The sequence below is a fragment of the Peromyscus leucopus genome, chromosome 20 (assembly GCF_004664715.2).
Source record: "Peromyscus leucopus breed LL Stock chromosome 20, UCI_PerLeu_2.1, whole genome shotgun sequence".
NCBI lineage: Eukaryota > Metazoa > Chordata > Mammalia > Rodentia > Cricetidae > Peromyscus > Peromyscus leucopus.
The window spans coordinates 37,275,157-37,302,789 of NC_051080.1; the positions used below are offsets into that span (position 1 = coordinate 37,275,157).

At 53.3% G+C, this 27,633-nt stretch overlaps 1 protein-coding gene across 3 annotated transcripts in view; it reads left to right on the forward strand.

Annotated features, from left to right (window-relative positions):
* Cacna1i (calcium voltage-gated channel subunit alpha1 I) overlaps window positions 1-26,519 on the forward strand; it is a 115,606-nt gene extending 89,087 nt beyond the window's left edge. Inside the window, exons 22-37 of one of the 3 annotated variants that reach the window (XM_037197681.1) lie at window positions 322-448; window positions 702-827; window positions 2,025-2,114; window positions 3,724-3,916; window positions 4,650-4,801; window positions 6,023-6,132; window positions 6,750-6,883; window positions 7,937-8,007; window positions 17,945-18,023; window positions 18,561-18,682; window positions 19,345-19,728; window positions 19,984-20,130; window positions 21,136-21,339; window positions 21,979-22,144; window positions 23,903-24,099; window positions 25,218-26,519. In XM_037197681.1, coding sequence (XP_037053576.1) covers window positions 322-448; window positions 702-827; window positions 2,025-2,114; window positions 3,724-3,916; window positions 4,650-4,801; window positions 6,023-6,132; window positions 6,750-6,883; window positions 7,937-8,007; window positions 17,945-18,023; window positions 18,561-18,682; window positions 19,345-19,728; window positions 19,984-20,130; window positions 21,136-21,339; window positions 21,979-22,144; window positions 23,903-24,099; window positions 25,218-25,865 — 2,950 coding nt within the window. In that variant the 3' untranslated portion in view covers window positions 25,866-26,519. The remainder of the gene's footprint in view (window positions 1-321; window positions 449-701; window positions 828-2,024; window positions 2,115-3,723; window positions 3,917-4,649; window positions 4,802-6,022; window positions 6,133-6,749; window positions 6,884-7,936; window positions 8,008-17,944; window positions 18,024-18,560; window positions 18,683-19,344; window positions 19,729-19,983; window positions 20,131-21,135; window positions 21,340-21,978; window positions 22,145-23,902; window positions 24,100-25,217) is intronic. The other 2 variants (XM_037197682.1, XM_028871186.2) reach the window with 2 other exon arrangements.
* Window positions 26,520-27,633: the final 1,114 nt, after the last annotated feature.

A 27,633-nucleotide genomic window follows, 5' to 3' on the forward strand; every position in this document is an offset into this window, starting at 1 on the left:
AGCCAAAGAGCCTAGGACAAGGGCTCACATTGCTTTCACAGTGTGACCTCCTCTGTGTTCCTGGGTGGCTCACCTGCCATCTCTCGGTATCGTTTCTTGGGTGTGGTGTGTACCCTATGGGGACTGGGTGAGGGGTCAAGTGCCCTTCTGTGTATTGATCTAGGTAGAGATTGCTGCTCACCCCCGTCCTAGGTAACCTGGCTACTGTCTCTTCATTTCCTGTTGGGGCCTCACCTTTCAGGAGGCCTGGTGACTGTGGGCTGAGTTGGGGATGTCCCTCTGCCGGCTCACAGTGTCCCGTCCTTCCTTGCCTGCCTGCAGGGTCATTAGCCGGGCCCCTGGCTTGAAGCTGGTGGTAGAGACACTCATCTCCTCCCTTAAGCCCATCGGCAACATCGTGCTCATCTGCTGCGCCTTCTTTATCATCTTCGGCATCCTGGGGGTGCAGGTGAGGGGGTGCCCACTTTGTGGGGTGACAAGAAGCCCCCAGCACAGCCTATTCATGCCTACCCCACCACACCTGTGTTCACTCGCTTGGGGACTCACGTGGTCTTGGTGGAGCCAAGTGAAGGAGACAGACCCAACCTGGGTTGGTGGAGCAAGGGGCAGGTTGTGTGGGCCAATTCCTGGAGGACCTTTTCCTCCTCTGATTGGGCCTCCCTCACCCCGAGCACCCAGCTCTGCCCCCTCCTTTCACACAGCTTTTCAAGGGAAAGTTCTATCACTGCCTGGGAGTGGACACCCGAAACATCACCAACAGATCTGACTGTGTGGCGGCCAACTATCGCTGGGTGCATCACAAATACAACTTTGACAACCTGGGCCAGGTGAGCACTTCAGGGGTTCCAGGCCCGGCTCTAGTTCTGCACTGTTGGGACAGACCCTGTGATTTTTCCCCCTTCTGAGCAGCAGTTTCCCATCCTGCAAAGTGGGTAGGGGTGGAACTCTGCTCACAGGAGGGGTGAGGCTGGTACCCTGCGTGCAGAATCTGCCAGCATGTGAAACTTGGCAGGTACTTCAGGAACACAGGTTCTGGTCTTGACTTCCCATCCAAGGGACAGTAATGGGAGTTTTAGAGCCACCCACACTTGGGCATACACCCCAGCTTTTTTTTTGGTAGGGGTGTTCTCTTTGAGGTTCAGTTTCTTTCTCTGTCACATGGGGATATGACAGCCCAGTGGGCAAGCTGAGCTCGGGACTAGTCCATTAGACTTCTTGGCCTGATGGCTTCTCTTTCCTAACAATTTAGTCAGCGTGCAGGGTCGCACGTTGCCTTTGGCACCCTCTCCTGTGAGCCTGATGCATTTGGGTAATGTGAGAGCTGCCTCCAGAGAGCCTCTGTTCCCTAGCCCCACAAAGGCCTCCAGGCAGCTAGGAATTTGCAGAGAGGGGACTGTCTTTTTCCCCAGGGTGCAAGAAGAAGCAGGGTCCAGGCTGGTGCCCCCCTCACTGGTGGCTCCTCACTGGTGCCCTCCTCACTGGTGGCCCCTCTCTTTGCCCCACTGCTCACTGGTGGTCCCCTCACTGGTGGCCTATGGTAGATTCCCTGATGCTCACTCACAGGTCTACACTCTCACACTTGACTTAACGCCGGAGGCTGGGTTGAGACCCAGGGCTCCTAAGCTTCTGATTCCAGGTGCTGGGGACTCCTGGGGTGACAATAGCACAGCCCCTCAGCCTTGTCAGGAAGCTTCCCATCTAAAGACTCGCTGCCCCCTTCACAGGATCCTGTGCTCCTGCCGTGCGTGGATTAGGGCATGGGAGCTCATGGACTTTCTTGCTGGACATCTCATAGACAGTTACTGCTGGAGCTGAGATGGTAGCTCGGGAGTCTGGCTCCAGTTCTCCTTCTACCTCCACAATAGCAGCCAACAGGCACACAGTAGGTGTTCAGAGAGGCCATCAGCAGAGGGCACAGCTCTACTACTCAAGGACGACCTCTGTCTTTTGGTCTCCTAGAGGCAGAACAATGGAAGATTGGTGTACCCACATCTCTTACTCCCACCCCTTCCTTTGTCTTTCAGGCTCTGATGTCCCTCTTTGTCCTGGCCTCCAAGGATGGCTGGGTGAATATCATGTATAATGGATTGGATGCTGTTGCTGTAGACCAGCAGGTGGGCATAGCTTGGGCCACAGCTGCTGAGGATGGTGGGGAGGCACCCGTAAGTCACCTCTGGCTCTTGGTCTCCTAGGACCCACCAGATTAGATCTGGAGCTAGAGGAGGTGAGGAGGGCCAGGGGTGATGAGTACACTTGTGAGTGTCCCTCTACTCCTCGTTCGCCTCTCTCCTCTTCCTAGCAGTGGACTCCACCCACTATTCCGTGCTTGGTTGCCTCCTGCTCACTTTGTTTTCTGCTTTGTTTATGGATGGATGGATGGATGAATAAGTGGGTGGTGGGTAGGTGGGTAGGTGGGGGAGTGGCAGGTTGAGTGGATGGAAAGCTGGGTGGATGGATGGATGGTAGATGGATGGATAGATGGATAAGTGGGTAGGTGGGTGAGTGGATGGGAGGATGGGTGAGTAGATAGATGGATATGGTGTGGGTGGGAAGGTAGATGAATAGATGGATGGGCAGGTACATAGATGAGTCTGTGAGTGGGTGAATGGATATATGGATGGATGGATAGGCAGATACAGACAGACAGACAGCTAGGTCTATAGATAGATAGGTAGATAGATAGATAGACAGACAGACAAATAGATAGATAAGAAAATGAATGAAGGGCCAGGTGGTGGTGATGCATGCCTTTAATCTCAGCACAGGAGGCAGAAGCAGGCAGATCTCTGAGTTCGAGGCAAGCCTGGTCTACAGAGTGCATTTCAGGACAGCCAGGGCTACACAGAGAAAGCCAGTCTCAAAAAAAAAATTAAACTAAACTAAACTAAAAGATATGAATGAGTGGGGGTGGGTGAATGGGTAGATGACTGGGTTCATGGGTGAAAAGATGTGTGGGCAGATAGATGGATGGATGAGTAGGTGGGATGATGGGTAGATATAAATAGGTTGGATAGATAGTGGGTGAATGGATAGATGAGTGGGTAAATGGGTGAGTAATGGAATTATGGATTGGATATATGGTGGATGGATGGATGGATGAATGGGTGAGTGGGTAGATGGGTGGATAATGGCTAGATGGATTGGAAAAATGGTAGATGAATGGATGGGTGGATGGGTGAATAAGTGAATGTGTAGATGGGTGGATGGGTGGGTGAGTGAGTGGGTAGATGGGTGGATGGGTGGGTGGGTGAGTGGGTAGATGGGTGGGTGGGAGAGTGGGTAGATGGGTGGATAATGGCTAGATGGATTGGAAAGATGGTGGATGAATGGATGGGTAGATGGATGGATGAGATAGATGGGTGGGTAGGTGGGTGGGTGGGTGGATGGATGAGTGAGTGGGTGACAGAGGAGTTGGGTAGATGGTGGGTAGATGAATGCTTGCATAGGTGAATAAGTGGTAGTCAGTGAATAGACAGCAGATCAATGTGTGTAAAGACAACCACAGGAACAGGGACGGAGAGGGTCCTTTTGCTGACCTCCTGACTCGGGTCAGGCCCAGGCTAGACATTTCCCATTTGCTGTGTTGTTTTCACTTTGTTTACGCTTTGGAGGCAAGCTGTCCTAACTCCCCTGAATCACCAAAGGCTTGGTGAAACCAAGTGTGCGTCTGTGGCCTTGCTGTGCAGACCAGCCTCCTCAGCGCTTGCTCTGCCTCTCCTGCAGCCTGTGACCAACCACAACCCCTGGATGCTGCTGTACTTCATCTCCTTCCTGCTCATCGTCAGCTTCTTCGTGCTCAACATGTTCGTGGGCGTGGTGGTGGAGAACTTCCACAAGTGCCGGCAGCACCAGGAGGCTGAGGAGGCGCGGCGGCGCGAGGAGAAGCGGTTACGGCGCCTGGAAAAGAAGCGCCGTAGTGAGCAGATGATGGAGGCTGGGATGGGCAGGGTCTCTCTATCCACTGCTGTGCCTCCTGGGCGGTGCCCGAGGGTGATGGTGGAGGCTGGGATAGGCAGGGTCTCTCTATCCACTGCTGTGCCTCCTGGGTGGTGCCCTAGGGTGGGCCTGATTGAGGCCTGCTGGGCTTTTGGAAATGGAAGGGAGCAAAAGATTTAATCCATCCTCTGCCCATGGCCCAGCCCCCTTCTCCAGCATCTACTTGTCCAGGCTACCCCTGAGGCCTTCAGTGATGACATCACTGCCCACCCGAGTGAAGCGCTGGGCGCTCCAGCACAGGCTGAGACAGAGGCAGTCTTTCTGAGTGGGAACTTTCAGAACACACCTCCCCTCGTGTTTTTCCTCATGCAAGTCCTGTATAGTTTTGGGGACAGTCATCCACCCCTGGACAGCCATCCTTAGGACCCTTGTCTCTACCTATCAGACCTAGAGTCCTTATCATGGGCCTTTTGGGGAGGCATTTGGGAATAATGTGAGCCCTAGCATCTCTGCTGCCTGCTCCCCGTGTCTCATGGTTTCCCTCACGGTGCCCCGGCTGGTAGAGGAGTGCTAACTCTCATCTAGGACCTGGTGTGAGCCAGCATGCTTCTCTCTCGCTTTCTCCCAATCCATGGTCTCTCCTGCCTTTGTTCTCCTCTCTTTTCTTGGTCCATCCCCATGTGGTCTGTGCCACCCTCCCGTGCTCCCTGCAGAGGCTCAGAGGCTGCCCTACTATGCCACCTACTGCCCTACAAGGCTGCTCATCCACTCCATGTGCACCAGCCACTACCTGGACATCTTCATCACCTTCATCATCTGCCTCAACGTGGTCACCATGTCCCTGGAGCACTACAACCAACCTACAGTGAGTCTTGGGGTCACCCGCTAGTCTAAGGTCACGTGGTGAGAACCAGCCTTAGCAGGATCCCACCTCTGGGACAGGGTTGGGTAGAGGGCCAGCTGACTACAGCATCTATGAAGTCCCTCCATGATGGGCTTATTCCAGGCACTTGGTGGGAGGAGGTCCTGGTGAGTTAGAAGCTTGAAGGAGAAAGGTCACTCGTTCCGGGAGTGTGGGGGAGGTGGGATTGGGGATCAACCTAGACTACAAGTGGTTATGGTGTGTTAATAGGGACTCTGCAAGGCATGGTGCATGCTTTCAACCTCATAGTAATGTCAATGTTGGGAGAACCTTTGCTTGGGGTTTCCAGATGAAGAAGTTGAGCCTCAGAGAGCAGGTAGCAGAGCCATAATTGGAACTTAGATTTGTGTTCAAAGCCTACTGGGGTCTCCACTGCCCACTGAGTATTCTGTGTCTAGAAGATGACTTTCTGGGGATAGGCCCATGGTAGGCATCCTCGGAATGGATGTCAGACAGCATGTCTGAGAAGAATGTAAGGGGAAGGTGCTTTCTAAAAGATTCCTCTCAGCAGAGTTGGCAGCAAAGGTGGAGCCAAGTCTCCGAGTGAAGAATTAGCATCTTATTTCAGTGGACAGAGAAGGCTATTATGAAGTGAAAAGGAAGGAAACCATGGCAGAGTGAACATTCTACAGGAAATTCTAACTGTAGAATTTCCAAAGTAATGTGGAGAAATGGGATTATTACAGTTCACAATGACCAATTGTTTGTCCTGTGCCCAGTACTCAATTGTTAGCTTATTTAATCATCCCAGCAGCTTTCTGATAGGCAGCTGGGGTTATTTTCCAAAAATTTTAACTGAAGAAACTAAGTGTCAGAGAGTTCAAACACTGTCTCAGATCATAGATTAAATAAGGAACAAGTGCTAAGCCAGTACTCAAATCTATGTGGTCTAGGTTGGGGAATCCTTAACCACTACCCCATACTGTCTGCAAAGAGGAGCAACTGGGCTGGGCCAACACAAATAAGGAAATAACAATGTGAAATGACTACCACACATGAAGACATAAGGAATGAAAATAAATATAAATGAATAAAAAGGAACAAAACATTATATTAAATGTAAATGGACTAAACTCTCCCCTTAAAAGGCAGAGACTCCCTGGTTGTAGAAAGGTTCTGGGGCAGATCATAGTCCTGGACCATGCTTCTCTCCCCCCACTGCAGTCCCTAGAGACAGCCCTCAAGTACTGCAACTACATGTTTACCACTGTCTTTGTGCTGGAGGCTGTGCTGAAGCTGGTGGCATTTGGCCTGAGGCGTTTCTTCAAGGACCGGTGAGTGGCTGAGTCATACTAAGACAGAGCAGGGTTGGGAAGAAGTCCTGATTTTTGGAAAAGCCTGAAAGAGCCAGTAACATCTAGCTATTGATGGTCACGGACTCCTAGCTGTTGACTAGACCCCTGGACAGGAAGCCATTAAGTCTCATTGGATGGATATAGTCTATCTCAGCTCATCTTCTGTGGGTCCTCTGTAACCTGAAGACAGAACATGGTCTGCCCTATGCTAACTTTTCAGAGGAAGCAGCTGAGGCTCAGAATTCTCAACAGATTGGCCAAATGCTACCCAAAGATAGTTTAGAATATTTAGATAGTTTAGGATTTAGACTTAGAAGTCAGAGTCCATGCCTCCTCCACTATAGGAGGCCAGAGATGTTTCTTCAGCTTGGGCAGCTCCATGTCAGCTTGGGCAGTTCCATGTTTAGGAAGGAAAAAAGGGGGACAGACTCATTGGTATCATAGAGGATGGGTAGAAGAAAGGGTATTCACACATTATAGTGGGCCCCACCGGAGTGTGACGTGCTGAGAGATGACCCTTCACTCAGGTGTGTCTGAGCCACTATGCTTCCCCGCCCCCCGATTCTCACCCCTGCCTCAACTGCCCTGCTGTACAGATGGAATCAGCTGGACTTGGCCATTGTGCTGCTGTCCGTCATGGGCATTACCCTGGAGGAGATTGAGATCAACGCAGCCCTGCCCATCAATCCTACCATCATCCGTATCATGCGTGTTCTGCGTATCGCCCGGGGTAAGTAGGAGACAGGACAGGACAGAGACAAGCAGGATCAGGAAGGGGACTCCCCATTGCCTAGGAGAGAGCATTTAGGAGTGGGATGAGAGGTAGAACATATGAACAAGAGAGGCTCTCTGCTGAGTAGGGCAGAACAGGATCCCAAAGAAGCCCATGTATCACCCTGTGTGTGCACAGCCTCCCACACACCGAGACGCCTACCCCATACTTGTGTACACCTCTGCTTCCTCACGACAGCACCATCTGTGTGGTTCAGTCTCAGGACTCAGCTCCAGGTTTGTGTGCTATCTGGCATTTCTCCAGCACCGTAGCAGGGACACAGCCCTCAACATGTCTTAGAATCCTCCTTTTCTCCCCGGAAGCCCTTCCTTCATCACCAAGATTTCCCCACTTTTTCAAAATCTTATTGCCAAGTGATGGCTGGGTGTTTCTTGCTCTTCTGCCCACCTCCTGCCCATTGCCTCCATGTTCTAAGGAGAGAGAGAGATGTGCAGAAACTGTGGCACCAGAGTCCTCTTTAGCCTGAAGGGACAGGAAGGGATGTAGATCCTTGTGTCAGCCAGCTTTGATACAGCAGTTACTGACTCATTCATCCACACACCTGTGTTCCCCTCACTCCATGCTATGTGTTTTGTGGTCTTGGGCTTTTCTGTACCCGTTTTGTATTCTGTTTGGTTCACACACACCTCTCTCTACCAATATTTATCTGTGCACTTTGTGTAAATGGGTATTTTGTCTGTATGTACATGTACACAACAGAAGAGAGCATTGGATTCCATGGGACTACAGTTATAGACCGTTGTGAGCCTCCATGTGGGTGCTGGGAATTGAACTCAGGACCTCTGGAAGAGCAGCCAGTGCTCTTAACTACCGGGCCATCCTTCCAGACCCTGCAGCCATAGTCTTATGTGGTGCCCAAGAGGGAACTCTGATCACATACTGCTCTGTGCCTCCCCCCCCCCTTCTCCGAGTTCACACCCTTGCGTGTCCACACTCGGGTGTACACACTCATCGCCTGAACTGACAGCCAGGGCTGAATGTCACCCACAGTGTTGAAGCTCTTGAAGATGGCCACGGGAATGCGGGCCCTGCTGGACACCGTGGTACAGGCTCTGCCCCAGGTAAGAGCCACACCCTCCCGGAACCCTGCCTTAAAATCTAGGGTTCGTTGTGTGGGCCTGGGCCTGGAAGGATGCAGGCTTCGATTTCCCTCCTCCCCAGCCTGCCAAGACCCAGGGCAGAGCCCCCTCCCTGGGAAGTTATTTGAGCCTCTCCTGCTTATCTTGGGGAACTCACAACATAGTCACCAGCATCCACTCTATGTCCAGCCCTATGAGGATTCTGAGGACCCATACAGTGCTTTTGGGAGCCCCTAGGTTGGTGGGGGAGCTAGACATTTCCGAGTCCTATGGGAAGAGGCCTGTGCTCTGCCCCCAGAAGGGAAGAGGCACAAGTTACTCCCTAGGAAACCAGAGAGGCTGACTCTTGAGCTGAACCTTGAAGAGTGGCCTTATGGGAAGATGTCAGGTAATGGATGATGAGGTCCCCATGCAGCCTTCCGGGAGGGGAAGAACAAGCCCCAGGCTGAGTGAGGGGACACTAACTAGGTAGGACCATGGCCCTGGTCAGAGGAAGGTGAGCTAGGATCTGGCTCACCAGGGGCATTTGTCATCTGCCTGATACTTGGGCAGTGTTAGCCCCTCCCCCAGCCATGTCTGAGTGCCTGTGCTCAGCTGACCCGCGCACACATTCACTCACCCACTATTATTCACACAGGAAACTTTATGTCTCCTAAAAGTCAAAGGCATAGATAGATCACACACAAAATGGAGGCAAAGTAGATTCTCTTGGGGACCTCCACTGAGGACCCCTGTTAAGTTCTGTTCTGGAGTTTGGTGTGAGCTTCCCAGTGTTGCAAGGTAAGCCCACCAGAGACTACCACACAGACACTCTTAAAGCATGGGGAACTCACCCAAATCAGCAACCCTGAGCTCTTGGATTTTTGTTTTTGTTTTTTTGAGACAGGGTTTCTCTGTGTAGCCCTGACTGTCCTGGAACTCGCTTTGTAGACGAGACTGGCCTCAAACTCACAGAGATCCGCCTGCCTCTGCCTCCCAAGTGCTGGGATTAAAGGCGAGCACCACCACCGCCCAGCAGCTCTTGGATTTTTTATGCACAAAAAGCACGTTCTGGTTGACACACTTCAGTTAGCAAGAAGTGGAACTCAAAAGCCAAAAAAAAAAAAAAAAAAAAAAAAAAGAAAAAGAAAAAGAAAAAAGAAAAGAAAGCAAGATTTGTATATTTAGGGACTTCTCTGGAACTATAGATTGGGTCTTTGATAGATTTTAAGACTTTGTTCCCAGGATGGCAGGTGTTGGGGCCTATGTGCTGGGTTTTAAGGTCACAATGGTGCCTCTAACATAGACTCAATGTGCTAAGGTCTGAGGACTGTTACATTCCCTACTAGTTGTATGGGCATGAATCAAACTGTGGCATCATCTTAGGGCAGAATCAAACTGTGGCATCATCTTAGGGCAGGGAGTTACACTGTCCCCTCAGCACTAAGAATTTAACAGAATTTATTCTCTGCTTTACGGAGTTAAGTAGGCAGCTGAGCAAGCAGGGTCCTACAGTGAGGACTAAGAGCAAAAGGATCACTGGCCCAGCAATGGCCATAAGTGGAGGAGTTAACCGGGGGACCAGGAGAACAAGGTTGATACCTGTCATCAGATTCTTGATGTCTCTTTTCTCTTTCTTCAATGGTATTTCTGACCATGGCTGAATTTTCTCTAATTACCCTGACTGGTTGTTGTAGAAGCAACAGGTTTCTCTCAGTGCCAAACAGGGACCTCCTTGTTTCATGAAATACAACCTCTGCTAAGGAATCTACCTGAGTTTCCAGATGGGATATAGAATTTTCCAGATGGCCTAGGTCTGTGTTTACTTGAGCACTGAGTTCCTTAAAATCCTTATTCTCCACAACTGGGGCTGAAGTGCCAACCCTAGTAGAGCCTATGATTCCATTTTCCCTGCCAATAGGGGGATGGGAATGGGGATGACTTGGCACAGACAGGCCAGCCCGCCATCTAGATTTCGATTAGCCTTGCCTAGTTCTTCCTTACAGATGAGTACCTGGGGGAACTCATGAGGACTCAAAGGAATGAGGTCTCCTCCAGTGCAGAAGATTCGAAAGATGCCCACGTGGTGAAGCTATTAGTGCAAGGAGTCCAAATAACAGTTGGGGATTGGAAATACACTTATCTGCTCTTCTTGGAGTTAACCTACCATGCATGGCTACAGGAATCTGCACAGGGAGAACTTTCTAGAGGGTATCTTAGTGCCATTAAGCAGTCTTTTCTTGGAGGTCTCCCAGGGTGAGCTTAGGTTGGTCCCATTTACAGTTTTCAGGATTGGAAGTGGGGCGTACTGTTTGACTAGTTCCTATCCCAACATAATATGGGGGTTTGGGATCCAGGGATAGCCAGCAGGCTTTCCCTGGTTGAGAATGGTTCAGGAACCTATTGACTCCTTCTAGCATCCCAAGCACTGGAGGGCTGGCTTCTGCTGCTTCTTGGACCTTTACCCTCCATGGTTACCAAAGGAATTCCTGCGGATATTGGAGTTTTGGGGCTTGCCACTTTAGGGGGCTCGTATTCCAGGGGTATCAAGATGGGCCAGTTTAGCACAGATGGGCCAGATAACTCTAGGTGGAGGTTTCCTTTGGATAGTAAATTTGCAGCCTGGGTCTTGACCACTCACATATAACCTGACTCCCTGGGTTCTGCCAGTATCCCAGTAATGACCTTCAGTTTCCTGCCAGGCCCTAACTTTGCATTGCACAGGTTGGATACGGGATTGCATTGCCTAAGACTAGTGAAATTACAGGCAGATTGTGATGGTTTTCTTTCTAGGACTATGAAAGTGTCAGTGTGCCCTTAGGAGAACTTGTGTTCGCAACCCCACTGAGCACAGTGGTATTCACCTGGCTCTTGGTAGTTTGGGGGGCCATCAGTCGAGCAGGTTTAGTATTGGGCAGATTGGAGCCCCATCTACTCAAAAGTGGATCTATATCCCCAGGAGCCTTTGTGGCCTCCTTTGTGGCCTCTTCTTCCAGTTGCCTCTGGATGCCATATTTTACAGAAACCTACCTGGAAGTGGGTTAGTTTCAGTGGACATTCAGTTTCAACTGGGTATCAGCTCCCCAGTTCCATTCTTTCTTAGTCCCCACACCCAAGGTCCTGGCTCGTGGGGATTTTGAGCTTTTCCCACAGGGGAACAAAGAAGACAAAATAGGACAATCATAGTCATAAGGCCTATGCCAGTCTTATCTTTAATGGGTTTGGAGGACCTGGTGACAAGCCCTCTCTGTCTTTGTCCTCTGTAGCCTCCTCAGCTAGGAGTGTGGTGGAGTCATGGATGACGCCGGCAACCTTCACTCCTGTAGAGGTGGTGAGGACCACAGGGTATGGGCCTTCCCATGTTGGCTCCAGGCTCTGGGTCAGGATCCTCTTTACCCACACAATATCAACAGGCTGTAACTTGTGGGCAAGCTCAAATATGGACAAGGCCATGGCCTCTTGAACTGTCTGATGAATAGCTCTCTGGGCTTGTTGCAGGGTCTGAAAGGACTTGAGGAGGCAGTGGTTATCAATTTCTTCCTGATGAACACCCTTAGCTTAGGGAGGAGACAGGGAGGGTTCCTAAACGTAATTTCAAATGGGGTAAAATAGTCTCAATATGGCGTGCACCTGGCCTTTATAAGAGCAAGTGATAGGAGACTGGCCCATTATTTGCCAGTCTCAAAGACATATTTAGTTCATCCTTTCTATCTGACCTGAGTTTTGTGGCCTAGAGGCACAATGTAGTTTCAAACAACATTTAGGACCTTTGCCAGATTTTGAGAAACTTTGGCTGTGAAGGCTGGTCCATTGTCAGACCCCAGGGAGAGGGGCAATCCAAATCTAGGAATCAACTCTTGGAGGAGTTTCTTGGTGCCTACTGAGACTGTCTCCATTCAGGTAGGATAGGTTTCCACTCATCTAGAGAAGGTGTCTATGAAAACTAACATACCAATGAACTGTGGGTTTTATAAAATCTACTTTCCATGGCTCCCTGTTTCCTCGGGCATGGACTCCTCCTGGGGCTTTTCTTCTTCCTTTGGAATTCACTTGTGCATAAGTAGTGCTTCTGGACACAATGTCTTTGTCTAAGATGTACTATCTGGGTCTGAGTAACTCAGCAGTTTTGGATGCCCCCAGGTGGGTGGCCTGGTGGAGTTTGGTGACCATTTGTCTCCTGACAGCATCAGGGAATACAGGACTCCTGTCTGGTAAGAACCACCATCCATTCGCCTCCTGTTTGACCTCTTTCATCTTTGACCACTACTTTCTTCCTGTGCGTAGTTTGGACACTGGAGAAATTTGGAATTGGTCAGGGTAACCAAGATCTGGAGAGTCCTCATTGGTTCTAAGGCCACCTTCCATGGACCAAGTCTGCTGCCCTGCTTCCTTGGGCCTTTAGGGAATCCCCTTTTTGATGCCCTTCACAGTGGACAATGGCTTCTTTCTTTCTTTCTCTTTCTTTCTTTCTCTTTCTCTCTTTCTCTCTTTCTCTCTCTCTCTTTCTCTCTCTCTTTCTCTCTCTCTCTCTTTCTTTCTCTCTCTCTCTCTTTCTCTCTCTCTCTCTTTCTCTCTCTCTCTCTTTCTCTCTCTCTCTTTCTCTCTTTCTCTCTTTCTTTCTTTCTTTCTTTCTTTCTTTCTTTCTTTCTTTCTCTCTCTCTCTCTCTCCCTCCCTCCCTCCCTCCTTCCCTTCCTTCCTTCCTTCCTTTCTTTTTTTGTGGCAGCCATATGGCTTCTAGTAGGGTCAAGATTTTTTGTTTTTTTTATTTCCTTTCCCACAAAGGTGAGGGGTCCCCTTTCTTGATAGAGGGTCCCATGGACATGGGCTGTAGAAAATGATAGCTTTGTCCTTCCCCCAGCAAAGTGCCTGGGCTTTTGTGCTGAGGTCCCTCAACTGAGGGACTGGTCCCACACGGTCTCATCCAAGTTGACAACTGCAGCCCAGCATACCTGGTTCTGTCTTGAACAAAACTGCTCCCATCAGTTTACATTACCTCTCCTGCTTCTCACAGTGGGACATCTGTTAGGTCAGGTGTGACAGATTGGACCTCATCAGTCACTTCCAGGCAATCATGGAGGGGCTCTGTTGGGTTATCATCTGGCAACAGGCTGGCAGGGCTGATGGCTGAGGTTTTACAGACTCAGATGTGGGGCTGGTCCAGAACTACCTGGCAATGCATTATGGGGGCATTGGACATCCACCCTTTTGGGGTTCTCCTTTGGGAAGGCCTCTACAGAGTGCAGGGTGGTTAGGAACAGTTCCTGGCCCAAGTTCAACTTGTCAGCTTTTCACCAGCTTGGCTGTAGAGACAACTACCCACAAACTGGCCAACAGGCAAATATTGCCAACAGGCAATAGCTGGGCTCCTGGCTTCTTCCAGGGTCCCAGTACCTGGGTTGTACCCAGTACTTGGGCCTCACTCACATGTAAGTAGAAGGACTTAGAGATGTCTAGGCAGGCTAGGCTTGGTGCAGAAATGAGAGCCTTTTTCAAGGCCTCAGAAGCTCCTTGTTCAGAGTCAGTTGGTTGCAGGGGCTGGGTGCCACCCCAATGGTACTAGAATACAATGCTTAGCTAGCTTCATGACCTCAGGTATCCACAAGTGGCAATACCTGACCTTCCCAGAAATCCCTGCACTTGTTTCTCTGTTTGAGGTATGGGGATCAGTAGGATTGCCTAGATTTGGCTCTGGGGCAAGTGTTCATTTGCCTCCTTCCAACTTGTACCCCAAGTATATGACATGGGGTGCACATAGTTGGGCCTTCTTGGCTGAGACCCAGCATCCTGGTCCCTTTACTGTCTCTCTCAGACCCTGACTGGCCTTCTTACATTCCTCCTCTGTTTCTGAGGCTCCGAGGAGGTCATCCACATACAATAATGGATGCCCTTTGGATGCCTCTGCTGAAAAGTCAGGTCAAGGCCTCACTGAAGAGTGTGGGGGAACTTTTGAACCCTTGTGACAACCTAGTCCAGGTCAGCTGGCCTGTAAACCCTCTCTCAGGACCAGTTCGTTCAGAGACAACAATGGGATGGTTTATAGATGCCAATACGAGGCAAAGAAGGCATCTTTGGAGTCCAGAACTATGTGGACTTGTTTTCCTGGTGGCAGGGGACTCAGGAGTGTGTCGGGGTCAGGAGCCATGGGTGGTGTCAACCCTTTTGTTATCTTCTCTGGGATCCTTCACAGTTCTGTAGTCCATGGTACCTGGTTTTGGATCAGGAGCAGGGAGTGTTCCAAGGGGAACAGCAGGGGATGAGGACCCCTGCTTTCTGTAAACTGTTATTGGGTTTAGCAACCCCCTGTTTGGTTTCCTGGCTCACAGGGTACTGTTTGACCCATACTGGGTACAGTAATTAGTAGTTGGATGACAGTTGGTGCCCAGGGGATGGCCAGTCCTGGTGGGTTATCCTCAGCCCATACTCCAGGGTACTGCTGGTGCAAATTCTGCAAGTATCCCTAAGTTTGAGCATCATTTTTCGGTACCAGATTTGATTGGAGGAGGTATTCCTCTAACAGGAGGCTTGTCACAAGAATACGGTTGGGGGATGAGTAGGATTTTAAGTAGGGTGGGTAGTGGCCTCCCCAAAAAATATGGGGGTCTGTAGTTTTTGTAATAAGTCTCTCCCAGTTAGGGAGATGGGGCAATCTGGCATGACCAAGAAGGTCATAATACCTTGTCCCAGCCGGGCGGTGGTGGCGCACGCCTTTAATCCCAGCACTCGGGAGGCAGAGCCAGGCGGATCTCTGTGAGTTCAAGGCCAGCCTGGGCTACCAAGTGAGTTCCAGGAAAGGCGCAAAGCTACACAAGAAACCCTGTCTTGAAAAACCAAAAAAAACAAAAAAAACCAAAAAAACCAAAAACAAAATACCTTGTCCCAAGTCCACCATCCAAGAAGTCCAGGAAGAGAGTAGTCTGTCCATTTCCAAAGGGAAAGCAACATGGTTCATCTATAGTCCGGCAAGGTCATTTGCTGGGAGAGGATGTGTTCTGGGATGTACCTGAGTGCAAACAGGAAGTGAGTTGAACCCTGAGCTTGAACACCTTGCCTGGGACCCACGGGTGGGCTCTGAGCATGCGGCCTAATGGGTCCCGCTTTGGCTTCCTCACCTGTGAATGAGGAGGCGACAGTCTTTCAGAGTTGGAGGTATCAGACAGTTAAAGCTCATCAAGTTCTTAGCAGGTCTTGGCTTGTGGGAAGTTCCCTAGCAGAGCCTGCTGCACGTGGGAATGACGGTATGGTGGTGATGGACACGTGTCCAGCCTCCCTGACCCGAGCATCCTGTCAGGGCTCTGTAGGCCAGTACTAAGTTGACACAGGGTACATGAGATATTGGGGAAATCCCTGGATTAAGTAGGAGACACATGATGGTAAGATTAGGACCTGTCCCTGGCGCTTAGCTGGCTTTTGGGAACCTGTTCCCCGTGCTGGATGACCTTGTCCAGCCTTGATGCAAGGGGAGGAGCTCACTCCTGCCTCAACTTGATGTGCCAGGCTTGTTCAAGCCCTTGAGAGGCCTGCCCCTTTCTGAATGGAGACTGAGGAGGAGTGGATGGGGAGCAGGATAGATGGGAAATGGGAGGAGAAGAGGGAGGGGAAACTGTATTCAGTATGTAAAATAAATGGGGAAAATTTATTTGAATTTATTTATTTGAATAAAATAAAATTAAAAAAAAAAAAAAGAAAAAACCAATGACATAAGCATGTGCCAAGTGACATGTGGCTGCAGGGGAGGGGCTTTTTTTTTTTTTTGTTCCTCAAAAAATCCCCCAGTCTAAGTTCATGTTGTTAAATGGTGTATTCCCCGCTTTCTCAATACAAAATACCCAGCAAAAGTGGCTTACAGAGGGAGCCACTGTATTTTAGCTCACAGTTCCAGGGCGCAGTCCATCACGGCAGGGGAGGCATGGCGGCAGGAGCTCGAGGCAGCGGCTCACATTGCATCTGCACCCGGGAAGCAGGGAGAGACAATGGTGTTCAGCTCACTTTCTCCGTTTCCGCCAATCCAGAACCTCCGCCGCTCCCATTCGGGGTGTGCCTTCCCACCTCAGCCCAGTCTGGAAACCCCCTCAGAGACATGCCCCGAGGCTTGTGTCCTAGCTGGATCTAGGTTCTGTCAAGTGGACAGTCAATATAAGCCACCACAGATGGATACTGTAGAGTGCCGTGAACATGGGACTTCAGCCCCTTCCCACCGACTTTGCCTGACACAGAGGGAGAAGGACATCAGGGAAGGCTCCTCAGGGGAGGTGACCTAAACTGGGCTTTGTGCTGTGGACTCCGTATGCCATAGGAGTATTTGGACAACAGGGCTTCCAGCAGAGCTGCCTCTGTGAGGAGACTGGAGGAAAGGCTGGAGGCAAGGAGACAGATGAGGAGGCTGCTGGGGCTCTCAGGCCCTAAGGGGCTGAGGGCGAAGGTCGGAGACTGATGGGAAAGACTGGATCCTGGTTAGGAACACCGCCAGTCTGGTCTGAGTAGGGCGGGAAACTGAGCTCTGTGGGCCATGGTGAGGCTGGGTCTTCCTCGGCTGTCAGGGCCACGCACTGTGGCTTGTAGTGTTCGCTAAGTGCTTGTGTCCTTAATGAGTAGGATGTCATTAATTAGCCTGCACTGCAATGTGGAGCAGCTGGGAAGGAAGCCCTCCTCTAGAGCAGTCTGTGATCCACGGGGATTTACTTTATAGTGATTACCTCAGCCGCCTCCTGACTCAAATCACAGGAGCCTTCGAAGGGTCAAGAGGGATTTTCTTTGTAGGGCAGGAACGCCCTCTAGCCTCATCCATAGCGTGAGGTTAAAGGCAATCTCCCACTGATGCCTAGATTTGAACCAGGCTCGGAATCTGGGGCATTCTGTCCTGTAGGAGCCATGGGACAGGGGTGGCTGCATTTGCAGGAGGCTCCCGGGACCCTGGGCGTGTGTGATTCCTCCACTAATTCCTTTCTGTGACCAGCCTTGCGCTGGCCTGTGGAGGCAAGTCTGACTTCACCCAGTTGTGTCCCAGGCCAGCAAAGGACAGTTTGCTGGGCTTGAATCTCTGACCCATCGCTTGCGATCCATGTAACTAAACAGGAACTTCAGTTCTCAGTCTGTCTCATTTTCACCTGAGAAATGGGGCAAAAGACGGGACATAGCCGGGCGTTGGTGGCGCACGCCTTTAATCCCAGCACTCGGGAGGCAGAGGCAGGTGGATCTCTGTGAGTTCGAGGCCAGCCTGGGCTACCAAGTGAGTCCCAGGAAAGGCGCAAAGCTACACAGAGAAACCCTGTCTTGAAAACCAAAAAAAAAAAAAAAAAAAAAGACGGGACATAGATTCGTTGGAGGGTGGGTGGATGGATGGTGTATGTGTGAGTGTACACACACGTGTGTGAGGGTGTGGCATCTAGTGTCTTCTATTATTTCCCCCTTCTCTCTCTCAGGGTATCTTCCTGAGCCTGGAGCTCAGGAACTCCAGAGACCTGCCCGTCTCTGTCCACATCAGCAGGGCAGATGCACAGCACTGTGGGCAGCTTTTCCATGGCTGCTGATCTGAAGCCAGGTCCCCACGCTTGTGCCACAGGGCACTTTACATCTCCCCCGCTCCCTCACAGGGACAAGAGATGTGCTCACGGCATTGGCTTTAAGCATTCAGTTCTTACTCAGTAATCCATGATTCACTAGGCTTGCCCTTCAGGAGGTTACAAGGGCAGCAGACATGGATGCTCAGTCTGCATACTCAGCCTGGTGTAATGTTATAGCTGCCCTGAGTCTGGCCCTGCCTCTGTCCTCCTGGCCTGAGGTCCTTCATCTCTACCCTCCTGCTCCAGGGATCGACTTCCCTGCCCCTCTCCAGGCCTGGGACTCCTCCTCCCCACTCTGCGCTCCCCCCAGGACTCCCCCTTCTCCTCGTGAATACCCCTAGGCCTCTGGCCCCCAAGCCCCGCCCATCTCTCTCCACAGGTGGGCAACCTGGGCCTCCTCTTCATGCTGCTCTTCTTCATCTACGCCGCCCTGGGAGTGGAGCTCTTTGGAAAGCTGGGTGAGCACCGCCTAGACTGGGCTCCTCAGCTTGCCACCCGAGGTCATTGTATGGGGAGATGCCTCAGTAGCAGTACTCCTCATCCAAACCCAATCCTAGCATGAGGTATTTTCTGAGGCCTGGCTCATGAATGTACATCAGATCTGTGTGGTGGAGTCCTGGACTCAAGCTGTCTGGTCTTCCGCGGGAGCCTCCTTTCTCTGCTTCCAGCCAATGCCTGTCCCAAGCCAGGGCCACCCCAATAACAGAGCCTAGCCCCGCATATAAGGTCAGTTCCAGAAATCAGGGGCTCCCAGAGGGGCCGGCCCTCACCCCACCACCTCTCTCAGGAGCTGATTATTGGGTAGAAAAGCCGGATGCTCCTAAGACTGAGTCCCCAGTCAGCGCATCACTTCCTTAAGCCTCAGCTGCCTCACCCGTGGACAGGGCACAGTCCACATGCACTAATGAGGGCTGTAGGGGTATTCTGAGAGGATGCTGAGGGGTGGCGGTTTGGGGTGCTGCTGGCCGACAGGCTGACCACCTCTCCCCTCTCAGTGTGCAATGATGAGAACCCGTGTGAGGGCATGAGCCGGCATGCTACCTTCGAGAACTTCGGCATGGCCTTCCTCACCCTCTTCCAGGTCTCCACAGGCGACAACTGGAACGGCATCATGAAGGTATTCATGGGCCGGCTGAGGGGCACTCAGGCAGTTTCACGTCTTGGGTGCATGGTGGTACTGCTGATCCAGACACAGGACTCTTGCATGCCCCATTGTACACAGGAGGAGAGTCAGGGACCCCCTTGACTCCAGTGAAATGGAACTGTGGACGGGTCAGGTGGGACCAACTTGTTGGGCTGGCCTGAAGGGCAGCAGTGAGTGCCCGGGGAACCCCCGTGCATCTTCTCAGCTTTGCCTGTGGCTCTGAGAGGTGGGGTGAGCCACAGCGGGGAGTGAAGAGGGCCGGAGCACACCGGATTAGGACCCTAGGGATCTGGCTGAAGCTGAGACAAGGCTTCCATAAGCTGGATGGGCATGAAGGCAATAAAGGCAGCTAGGACTCCAGAGGGGGATTGAACCTAGGCTACATGGCATGTGCACGTGGGTGCATGTGTGCATGCGTGTGTGTGTGTGTGTGTGTGTGTGTGTGTGTGTGTGTGTGTGTGCAGGCATGTGTGTGTGTGTGTGTGTGTGTGTGTGTGTGTGTGTGTGTCTGTGCCTGACCTCTGGTAGCCTTGTGGGCCCTCGGTGCTATGGAGGTGAGGCACGTGGCTGGGCGGCTGTGGCGGCTGTGGCGGGTGGCGGGTGGCCTTGACCCCACCAGCCTGTCCCTGTGGTAGGACACCCTGCGAGACTGCACCCACGACGAGCGCAGCTGCCTAAGCAGCCTGCAGTTCGTGTCGCCCCTGTACTTCGTGAGCTTCGTGCTCACGGCTCAGTTCGTGCTCATCAACGTGGTGGTGGCCGTGCTCATGAAACACCTGGACGACAGCAACAAGGAGGCCCAGGAGGACGCGGAGATGGATGCTGAGATCGAGCTGGAGATGGCCCATGGCCTGGGTCCCGGCCCCGGCCCTGGCCCCGGCCCCTGCCCCTGCCCCTGCCCTGGCCCGAGGCTGCCCACTAGTTCACCGGGAGCCCCCAGCCATCATGGATCAGGAGGGGCAGGCGCTGGGGGTGACAACGATGCCCACCTGTGCCGGCACTGCTGCTCTCCAGCCCAGGTGGGCAGGGACTGAGGGGTGGGTGGGGCACAAAGGGCAGGAGCCACGGGGCCAGCTGGGCAGATGGGCTGGGCGGCGCCCTATCTTTTGGGGTCCCTCCGTGTTCAGCTCTGAGATAGGGCGATCCTGTGATGAGAGGCTCAGTCCCAGGCTGTGGGCCCAGAGAATGGGAGGGCAGCTCTGCCCCACCCACCCCAAAGTCCAGGGACCCAGCCGATAATCCCACCTGTCCCCACCCTGCCCCGTCCCGCCTAGGAGACCCTGTGGCTGGACAGCGTCTCTTTAATCATCAAGGACTCCTTGGAGGGGGAGCTGACCATCATTGACAACCTGTCCGGCTCCATCTTCCACCACTACTCTTCACCTGCTGGCTGTGACAAGTGTCACCATGACAAGCAAGAGGTACTGGCCTTCTGAGAGGCGCTGGCTCCCTGGGAGTCACCTGGGAGTGAGGTGTTGGGGGAAGTCGTGGTGTTGCTGGAGAGTTTTCCCTCCAGGTCCCGCCAAGCTCCGGCAGTCCCTTAGCCCACTTATAAAATAAGCACGGGCGGCAGAGATTTGTCCTGACTGTGGGCAAAGCAGGAAAACTCCAGCTACATCATGGCGCTAGGCCCCTCGAGCATACTGATCCCACTGGTCCTAGTGGTTTGTTTGCCTGTGAAGTGCCGCCCTGTGGTGCGGCCTAGAGAGCCGCATCCTCAGCACCTTGGGTGTAAAAAGGGGGAACAGAAACAGTAGCTGTTCTTCCTTGTGCTTCTGGGGCAGCCAAGAGCCTTGAGTCCCTTCCAGGGCATTTTGCACTTTGTGAACCAAGAAGGGGTCGCTGGTGCCTGTTCTTCGACAGTGGCCCTGGTCCCTCCGAGTGTCTCAAAACTTCGCTCGGGAGCCTTGTTCTGGCTTCCTCTCAGAGGCAGCTCAGCCCTAGCCTGCTCAGGGGCCATCTCCCAGGCTGTTTCCAAGAGCTCTTCTCCTCCTATGCCCCTGTACATGTACTCCTGGGCTCGGCCCAGGGCCTTCTAGGAACAGTGGCTGTGAGGTTATTCCCAGGAGCCTTGGGCAGGGGCTGAACATGTGGGTTGCCCAATTCTCCTGTCCCATGGTTGAGACAGATGCCTCAGGATGGCAGGTCTTGCAGGGGCACGCAATGCAAGTAGCCCTCATAGAAGAACCACACCCAGCCATGGACACTTGGTCTGGGGCAAGTGGACAACAGAGCTCCACAGTACCATGTACCATGGTTGCTTGTGTGTTCAGATGCCAAGGTGGGCCACTCAGACCTGGTTTTCGTTGGGGGTGGCCCCTGTGCCATCATGGGTCGCCCAGGCTGGGATCCTACACAGAGTGGGCCCACCACCCATGCCCAGCAGGCCTGTGAACCACTCTGACCACTGCCCCATGTCCTTTCAGGGACCTGTTGCTCAGCGCTCCAGGCCCAGGCTGCCCCATCCCAGCCCCAGGGTGACCCGAGGCCACCACCTCCCCCCGCAGGTGCAGCTGGCTGAGACAGAGGCCTTCTCCCTGAACTCAGACAGGTCCTCGTCCATCCTGCTGGGGGATGACCTGAGTCTTGAGGACCCCACAGCCTGCCCCCAGGGCCCCAAGGAGAGTAAGGTAAGTGGCTAGGTGTCTCCTTACATTGCTCTCCATGTGCGATGCCAGGGTACATATTTATCTGGCCGGGTCAGGCTCAGGCGGGGTACAGTCTAGTTAACTGAGGCCACAGCTTGGGTCAGACCCAGATAGCAAGTCACAGGTTGGGATAAGTGTGAGCCCATCCACCTCAGAGTGGACATCGGGTAGTTCTCAAGGAAGTCGTAGAGCTGAGAAAGTCTGGAAGAGATGCCATAGACCTCTGCTCCATGTGCAAGACCCCAGGCCATGGCCAGAGAGGAAGAACTCCTCTCCCTAAGTATGAATGGGGAAACTGAGTCCCGGCAAAGGGAGGGGCTGTTCTGCTCTGATGCCTTCACCCGAGTGGCTGCCACATTGAATTAGCATTTGATTATAGATATGAAGAAGACTGGGTGCTGTCTCAAGGCAGTGAGAGTCAGGAAGGGAGGGACAGGGAAGCCAGGGCTGCCTGGGGGCATCCAAGAGGGCTTCCTAGAGGTCAGGACCTTCCACTTGAGGACTGGCAGGTGTGACTGCTGGTTGGGTAGTGAGTGGAAGGGCGTCCCAGGCATGGGGACAGCTATGCAGGGGCCGCGCCTCTCCCTCAGCTTACTGATCATGTCACCCCCTTGCCTGCAGAGTGAGCTGGAGCCTCCGGAGCCCTTGCCGGCAGGAGACCTGGACGAATGTTTTTTCTCCTTTGCCAACCCGCCAGGGTCAGCAGGCCCGGAGAGCCTGCTGTGTGAGATGGAGGCCATCCCCTTCAATCCCGTCCAGTCCTGGCTCAAACACGAGAGCAGCCAAGGTGAGGGCTGGCCGCCTTACCAGCTCCCCGCCCCCTGCTCCTAAGCATCTGCTTGTCTTCCCCCTTCCAGAACCAAGTGGGGTCCCGACAGTTAGAGAGGCCTGATACAGTAGTGATAAAAGGAGCTGAGGACAGCTGAAGCCTGGTCTAAAGGAAGCGTCACACTGAGCTTCCTGTGTTCTGTGATGAAAGGGGAACTAGGTTGCCACACACAGCTCTTATGACCAAGCAGAAGGAAGGCTTACAGATGACTGCCTTTGGGTAGACAATCATCCGAAAGGCGTTTGTCCCTCAGATAGACACACAAGGTCACTAGAAGACTGGTGTTTTCAATGGCCCTGTGATAAAAGGATTGCTACCCCAAACCTCCTTGAAGACCTGGTTTGTGTTTGGGGACATGACAAGGGACTGAGCTGGCTTGCCTGTCTCCCTCTTGGAGGATGACAGCAGCCTGGGTGTCAACCCTGGCTGGTGGAAGGAAGGAAGACAGTCTAACACAAGAGTGACCCTAAGACCGCAAACCCACCCCAAGATGTCTTCCGGGATATCTGGATGACTGGCTTTTCCATGGACCCTCTGTAAAGCCAGTGGCCTCTACTGGACATATGGCTGGGGTGCCAGGACCCCAAATTTCCTGATCTCAAAACCTGAGCCCAGGGTCTGACCCCAGGCATGTTCTGATGAAGTGTTCAATTAACCGTTTATTTGCACATCCCTTCAGTAACTCGGCCGTTTACCAGGACGCAGCCTGCACGGCTGACTGGTGTCTATTCACATATTCTGAACCCTGTGCTCCTTCTTCATTCTATGAGAAGCAGAGGGGGCCACAGGCAGAGCAGCTGCTGCTGGTCCTGGCATACAAAAGTCTGCCCTGCCTCAGGCTCCCCCAGCCTGGCCTTGTCCCTTTCTATCCGCAATGGGCAGACCAGGCCCACCCAGCAGCTTCTATACCATCAGCGCAGGGCCTGGTAGATACCTGCATTGTCCAGGAGGGGCCCTCAGGCCTGGCGAGGCCATGTGGAGTTGTCAGGGCCCGAGGGATGCTGAGTCTTAGTGATTGAATACCTACTATGTGCACAGTGCTGGGCTAGGTGCTCCATACCTGCTGTTATCCCCACAGCCCCCTCTTGTGTTAGTTACTGTTCTCACTGCTGTGACCAAGAGCCTGGGTGAAATCAACTTAAGGAAGTGTTTAATTTGGCCCATAGTTCAACCACATAGTCCATCATGGTGGGGGAAGGCATGGCGGCAGGAGCTTGAGGCAGCAGGTCACACGGCATCCACGGGCTGGAAGCAGAGAGAGATGCATGCTGGTGCTCAGCCCGCTTTCTCCTTCGTGTTCAGTCCAGGACCCCAGCCCGTGGGATGGGACCGCCCACAGTCAGGGTGGGTCTTCTCAACCCCAACCCAATCTAGAAACTTCCTCATAGACATGCTCAGAGAACCTCTCATTGCTAACTCTAGAGCTTGTCAAGTTGACAGTGTCAACGATCCCGCCTCTACTGGGTGGGTATCTATCCCCATTCCCAGAGGAACCGAGGCCCAGGAGTCAGGCCTGGAGTCTGGTCTGCTGGGCTCTGAGAGCAGCCTTCTGCTCAGAGCCAGCCTTTCCAGGAATTGCACCAGCAGCATTTCTTGCTCTCGCAGTTGGAGACCTGCCCAGCGTCTCACAGCCAGTGTTAAGTAACCCAAGTGAGGGTTGCTGCTCTGTACCCACCTCCTGGGCTGTTCCCAGCACCTCCTCTTCCTCCCCTGCAGCGCCGCCGAGCCCTTTCTCCCCAGATGCCTCCAGCCCTCTCCTGCAGATGCCTGTTGAGTTCTTCCATCCCGCGGTGTCGGCCAGCCAGAAGGGACAGGAGCCGGGCATGAGCGCAGGGACCCTGCCCAAGATCGCCCTCCAGGGCTCCTGGGCATCCCTGAGGTCACCAAGTGTCAACTGCACCCTCTTGCGTCAGGTACAGGCACATCCAGGACGCTGAAGAGTGTCCTGGAGCCACGGGTGATGGTGGGGGGAGAGGAGGGGAGGCACTGAGCACAGCCACGGCAGACAAGACTTGAGAGGTGACACCGAAGATGAATCTGAGCAAGACCAGCCCCTGAGGAGCACCCAGGTGGTCAGACAGCTGACACAGGGCCCTAGTTTGAGATGAGGGAGAGGGTGGCACTGGGGAGGCCTTGTGGGGTGACACAGTGCTGGGACCATGCCTTGAGTGGTAGGGTGTCATTGCTAGACTGCTTGTAGACTACAGATTGCTTGGTTCCAGAGGGTCAGGCTGGGAAAGGGGAAGTCTTGGCTGTATGGTCTCCAGTATCAGGATGGCTGGAGCCACAGCCCCCTTGCCAACTGGGCATAGAGGGCCTCTGGAGCATGAAACAAAAGTCCACCAGCACCTTTGGGGGGGGGGGAGGCATGTGTAATCCTATAGGACAGTGGAGGCTTCCTAGTAATCACTTAGTCAGACAGGGTTAATCAATCTCCAGTTTCTCCAGGCTGGGCTCTGCAGCAGGCAGTGGACTCTGACTCCTTGTCTCCCGTGGAGGGCAGTTCTGGGTTTAAAGTGTGTGTGTGTGTGTGTGTGTGTGTGTGTGTGTGTGTGTGTGTGTGTGTGTGTGTGTTGCAGAGCAAATGAATGCTGGGAGTATAATCTGTGGGGAGGTGAGGCGTGGCTGGGAGAGCAAGGGAAGGCTTACCTAGAGGAGAGGATGGGAGCAGCTGGGATACGGCAGGACCATGGGGAGCAGGTAGAAGAGCTTGTGAACAAGGGACAGGGTGGTAGAAGTCAGGCTGGAGGCGTGGGTGGATGACAGGCAGCTGGGAACTATGTTCGGGAAGGGCTTGACATTGACATCGGGACTAGGAAAGATGGTTCAGGCTGTCCAGAGGGGACTGGGACCCCGTGTGAGGCATCTACAGTAGCTGCCCTGAGAGATCCCAGGGATTGCCCATGTGGCAGAGGGGATGCCGTGGGATCCTGGATACGCTGAGAAGGGAAGCCCCATCATCAGACCGTCCCCTAAGGACCAGGGAAAGGAGATGATACAGGGCGCTTCATCCCTTCTTACCTCCCTGCAGGCTACTGTGAGTGACACGTCACTGGATGCCAGCCCTAGCAGCTCAGCGGGCAGCCTGCAGACCACCCTGGAGGACAGTCTGACACTGAGCGACAGTCCCCGGCGTGCCCTGGGACCACCGGTCCAGGTGTCAGGGCTGCGTGCTGGCCTGTCCCCCGCCACCCGGCGCCGCCTCAGCCTGCGGGGCCGTGGCCTGTTCAGTCTGCGTGGGTTGCGGGCCCATCAGCGCAGCCACAGCAGCGGCGGCTCCACCAGCCCGGGTTGCACCCACCACGACTCCATGGACCCCTCTGATGAGGAGGGCCGCGGGGGTGCCGGTGGCGGGGGTGCGGGCAGTGAGCACTCCGAGACCCTCAGCAGCTTGTCGCTCACGTCTCTCTTCTGCCCACCACCCACGCTGCCACCCCCGGGCCTCACCCCCTCCAGGAAGTTCAGCAGTACCAGCAGCCTGGCATCTGGACCTGGCCGTCCTGGAGCCACTGTCTCCGCCCGAGGCCTGGCCAGGAGCCCCTCCTGGGCTGCAGACCGCCGCAAGGACCCACCAGGCCAGGCCCAGCTGGCCTCAGGCTTGGGCTCCTCGGCACCTGAACCGCAGCCGCCTCCTGGGGAGCTGGAGTCAACGGATGCTGCCAGCAAGAGGAAGAGATGAGGGGCCCCCAGGGGCTGCGGGGGGACCTGCCACCCGCTGTCCGCCCGCCTGCCCCGTCTTGCCTTCTTTTACCTCAGGAGCCAGGGAGCAGACAGCAATACTTTGCCCACACCTGGGAGTGGCATAGCGCCAGCCAGCACCGGGCCCCTGGGCAGACGACTGAGGAGGGTCTGGGTTAGCTGAGGCTCAGAAGTGACCCCATCCGCGGCCCTTCCAGTGCATATGCAGATATATACATATATACATATATATAGAGAGACAGACATATATTTATTTATTTTTTTTACTGAGAGCTTATGAATTCCAGAAAGTGCTAAAGTTGAAGGTTCAGGCCAGGGCCCAGACAGGGGTCTCGTCTGTTGGTTAGGACACCGGCTTGCACGGCGCAGACGCTCCCGCTGTAGTTTCGGGTGTCTCCCGCAGCTGAGGGCAGCTGGGGAGGATGTTCAGGGCCCAGGAGACAGAAGAGAAGCAATTCAGGGTGCACTTTTTTTTCCCATTTTCAAGAAGAGACGCTGCTAAGATCCCCAATCTCTACCCACATGTTGGGGTGTCAGTCTTGTCCCTCTATCGTGTTGTGAAGTCTTTTGTAGACGCTCTGACACACAGACTCTCTTAGTTAACCAGCTAGATGTTCTCTTTAGAAAAACCGGGGCGGGGGGTGGGGGGGTGGGGTTGTTTAGTCATTTCTTAGAGCAGGATTGGGGGATAGGACAGTTCTGAGGCTGGGCAGGGGGCTCAGTGTGCAGGTCAAGTTTTGACTCCTGTGAGCACTTTGGGGGACAGTTCAATTCCCCAGGAAGGCAGCAAACAGAAATAATTCATGCACCCCACCCTGAGCAACCTTAGCCCCACCCCGGGGGTATTTGGGGGTAACAGCAAATCTAAAGGGCTCTGCGTGCCTGCCTAAAGCCTGACCCCAGCCTTTCCCCGCCCAGGACCCCCAGCCAGTCACCTGGACATTCACACCCTCCAATTCCTGCTTACTCCTGAGTATGTCTTGCTGTTTCAAGCTGCAGGTCGGGTCTCACAATGAGTTCAAGATGGGTTTTTTTTTTTTTTTTTTTTTTTTTTTTATTGGAATAGTTACCCATTTATTTACAAAAAAATACATTGTATCGAGCCTGCGACTTTCACAGGCTCAGCTCTAACGTGGATGGGTTTAAAATTAGCTTGAAGAAGAGTGGGACATGCTGCTGCTGCTGGCCTGCTGATAAGGGCAGGGATGTGGATGCTCACCCAGATCACCAAGGGTTGCCCTGGGTCCTGCTAAAAGCAAGTGTGTATCTTGTCCCTGCTCCCAAATCCTGATTTCACAGAAGTGGGCTTCTAGCCAGGCTAGTGTTGGTAGGCTCTGAGGTACTCCCTTCTGGCACAGGGACCCTGGGGTCAGGACACTGTGAGGGAGCGAGGAGGAAAGAAATGTTGAGGGGTGCTGCCTGCAAAGCCCTTCTTAGGGGTGAGGAGTGGGAAAGTGGTTGTTAAACCCGCTTTACACGTGGGTAAACTGAGGCTCTGGGTAAGTGAAACAGCCATGCAGCCCTAGCTGCAAAGAGCCTGGGTTACCTGTGAAGGGCACTTGCCTGAACATCTGGACTGTGCACACACAATCATGGTTGAAGGGAGGGTGACTCCAAGGGCCCAGAAAAGAGTTGGCTGTTGCGTAGAGAGGGTTGGCCTAGGCCCATGGTCTTCAGGCTTTACAGCCGTGGTATTGGATAGCATCTAGCTCCTCTGCTTTCTGGGTTCAGTGTTAGTCATCTAGCTA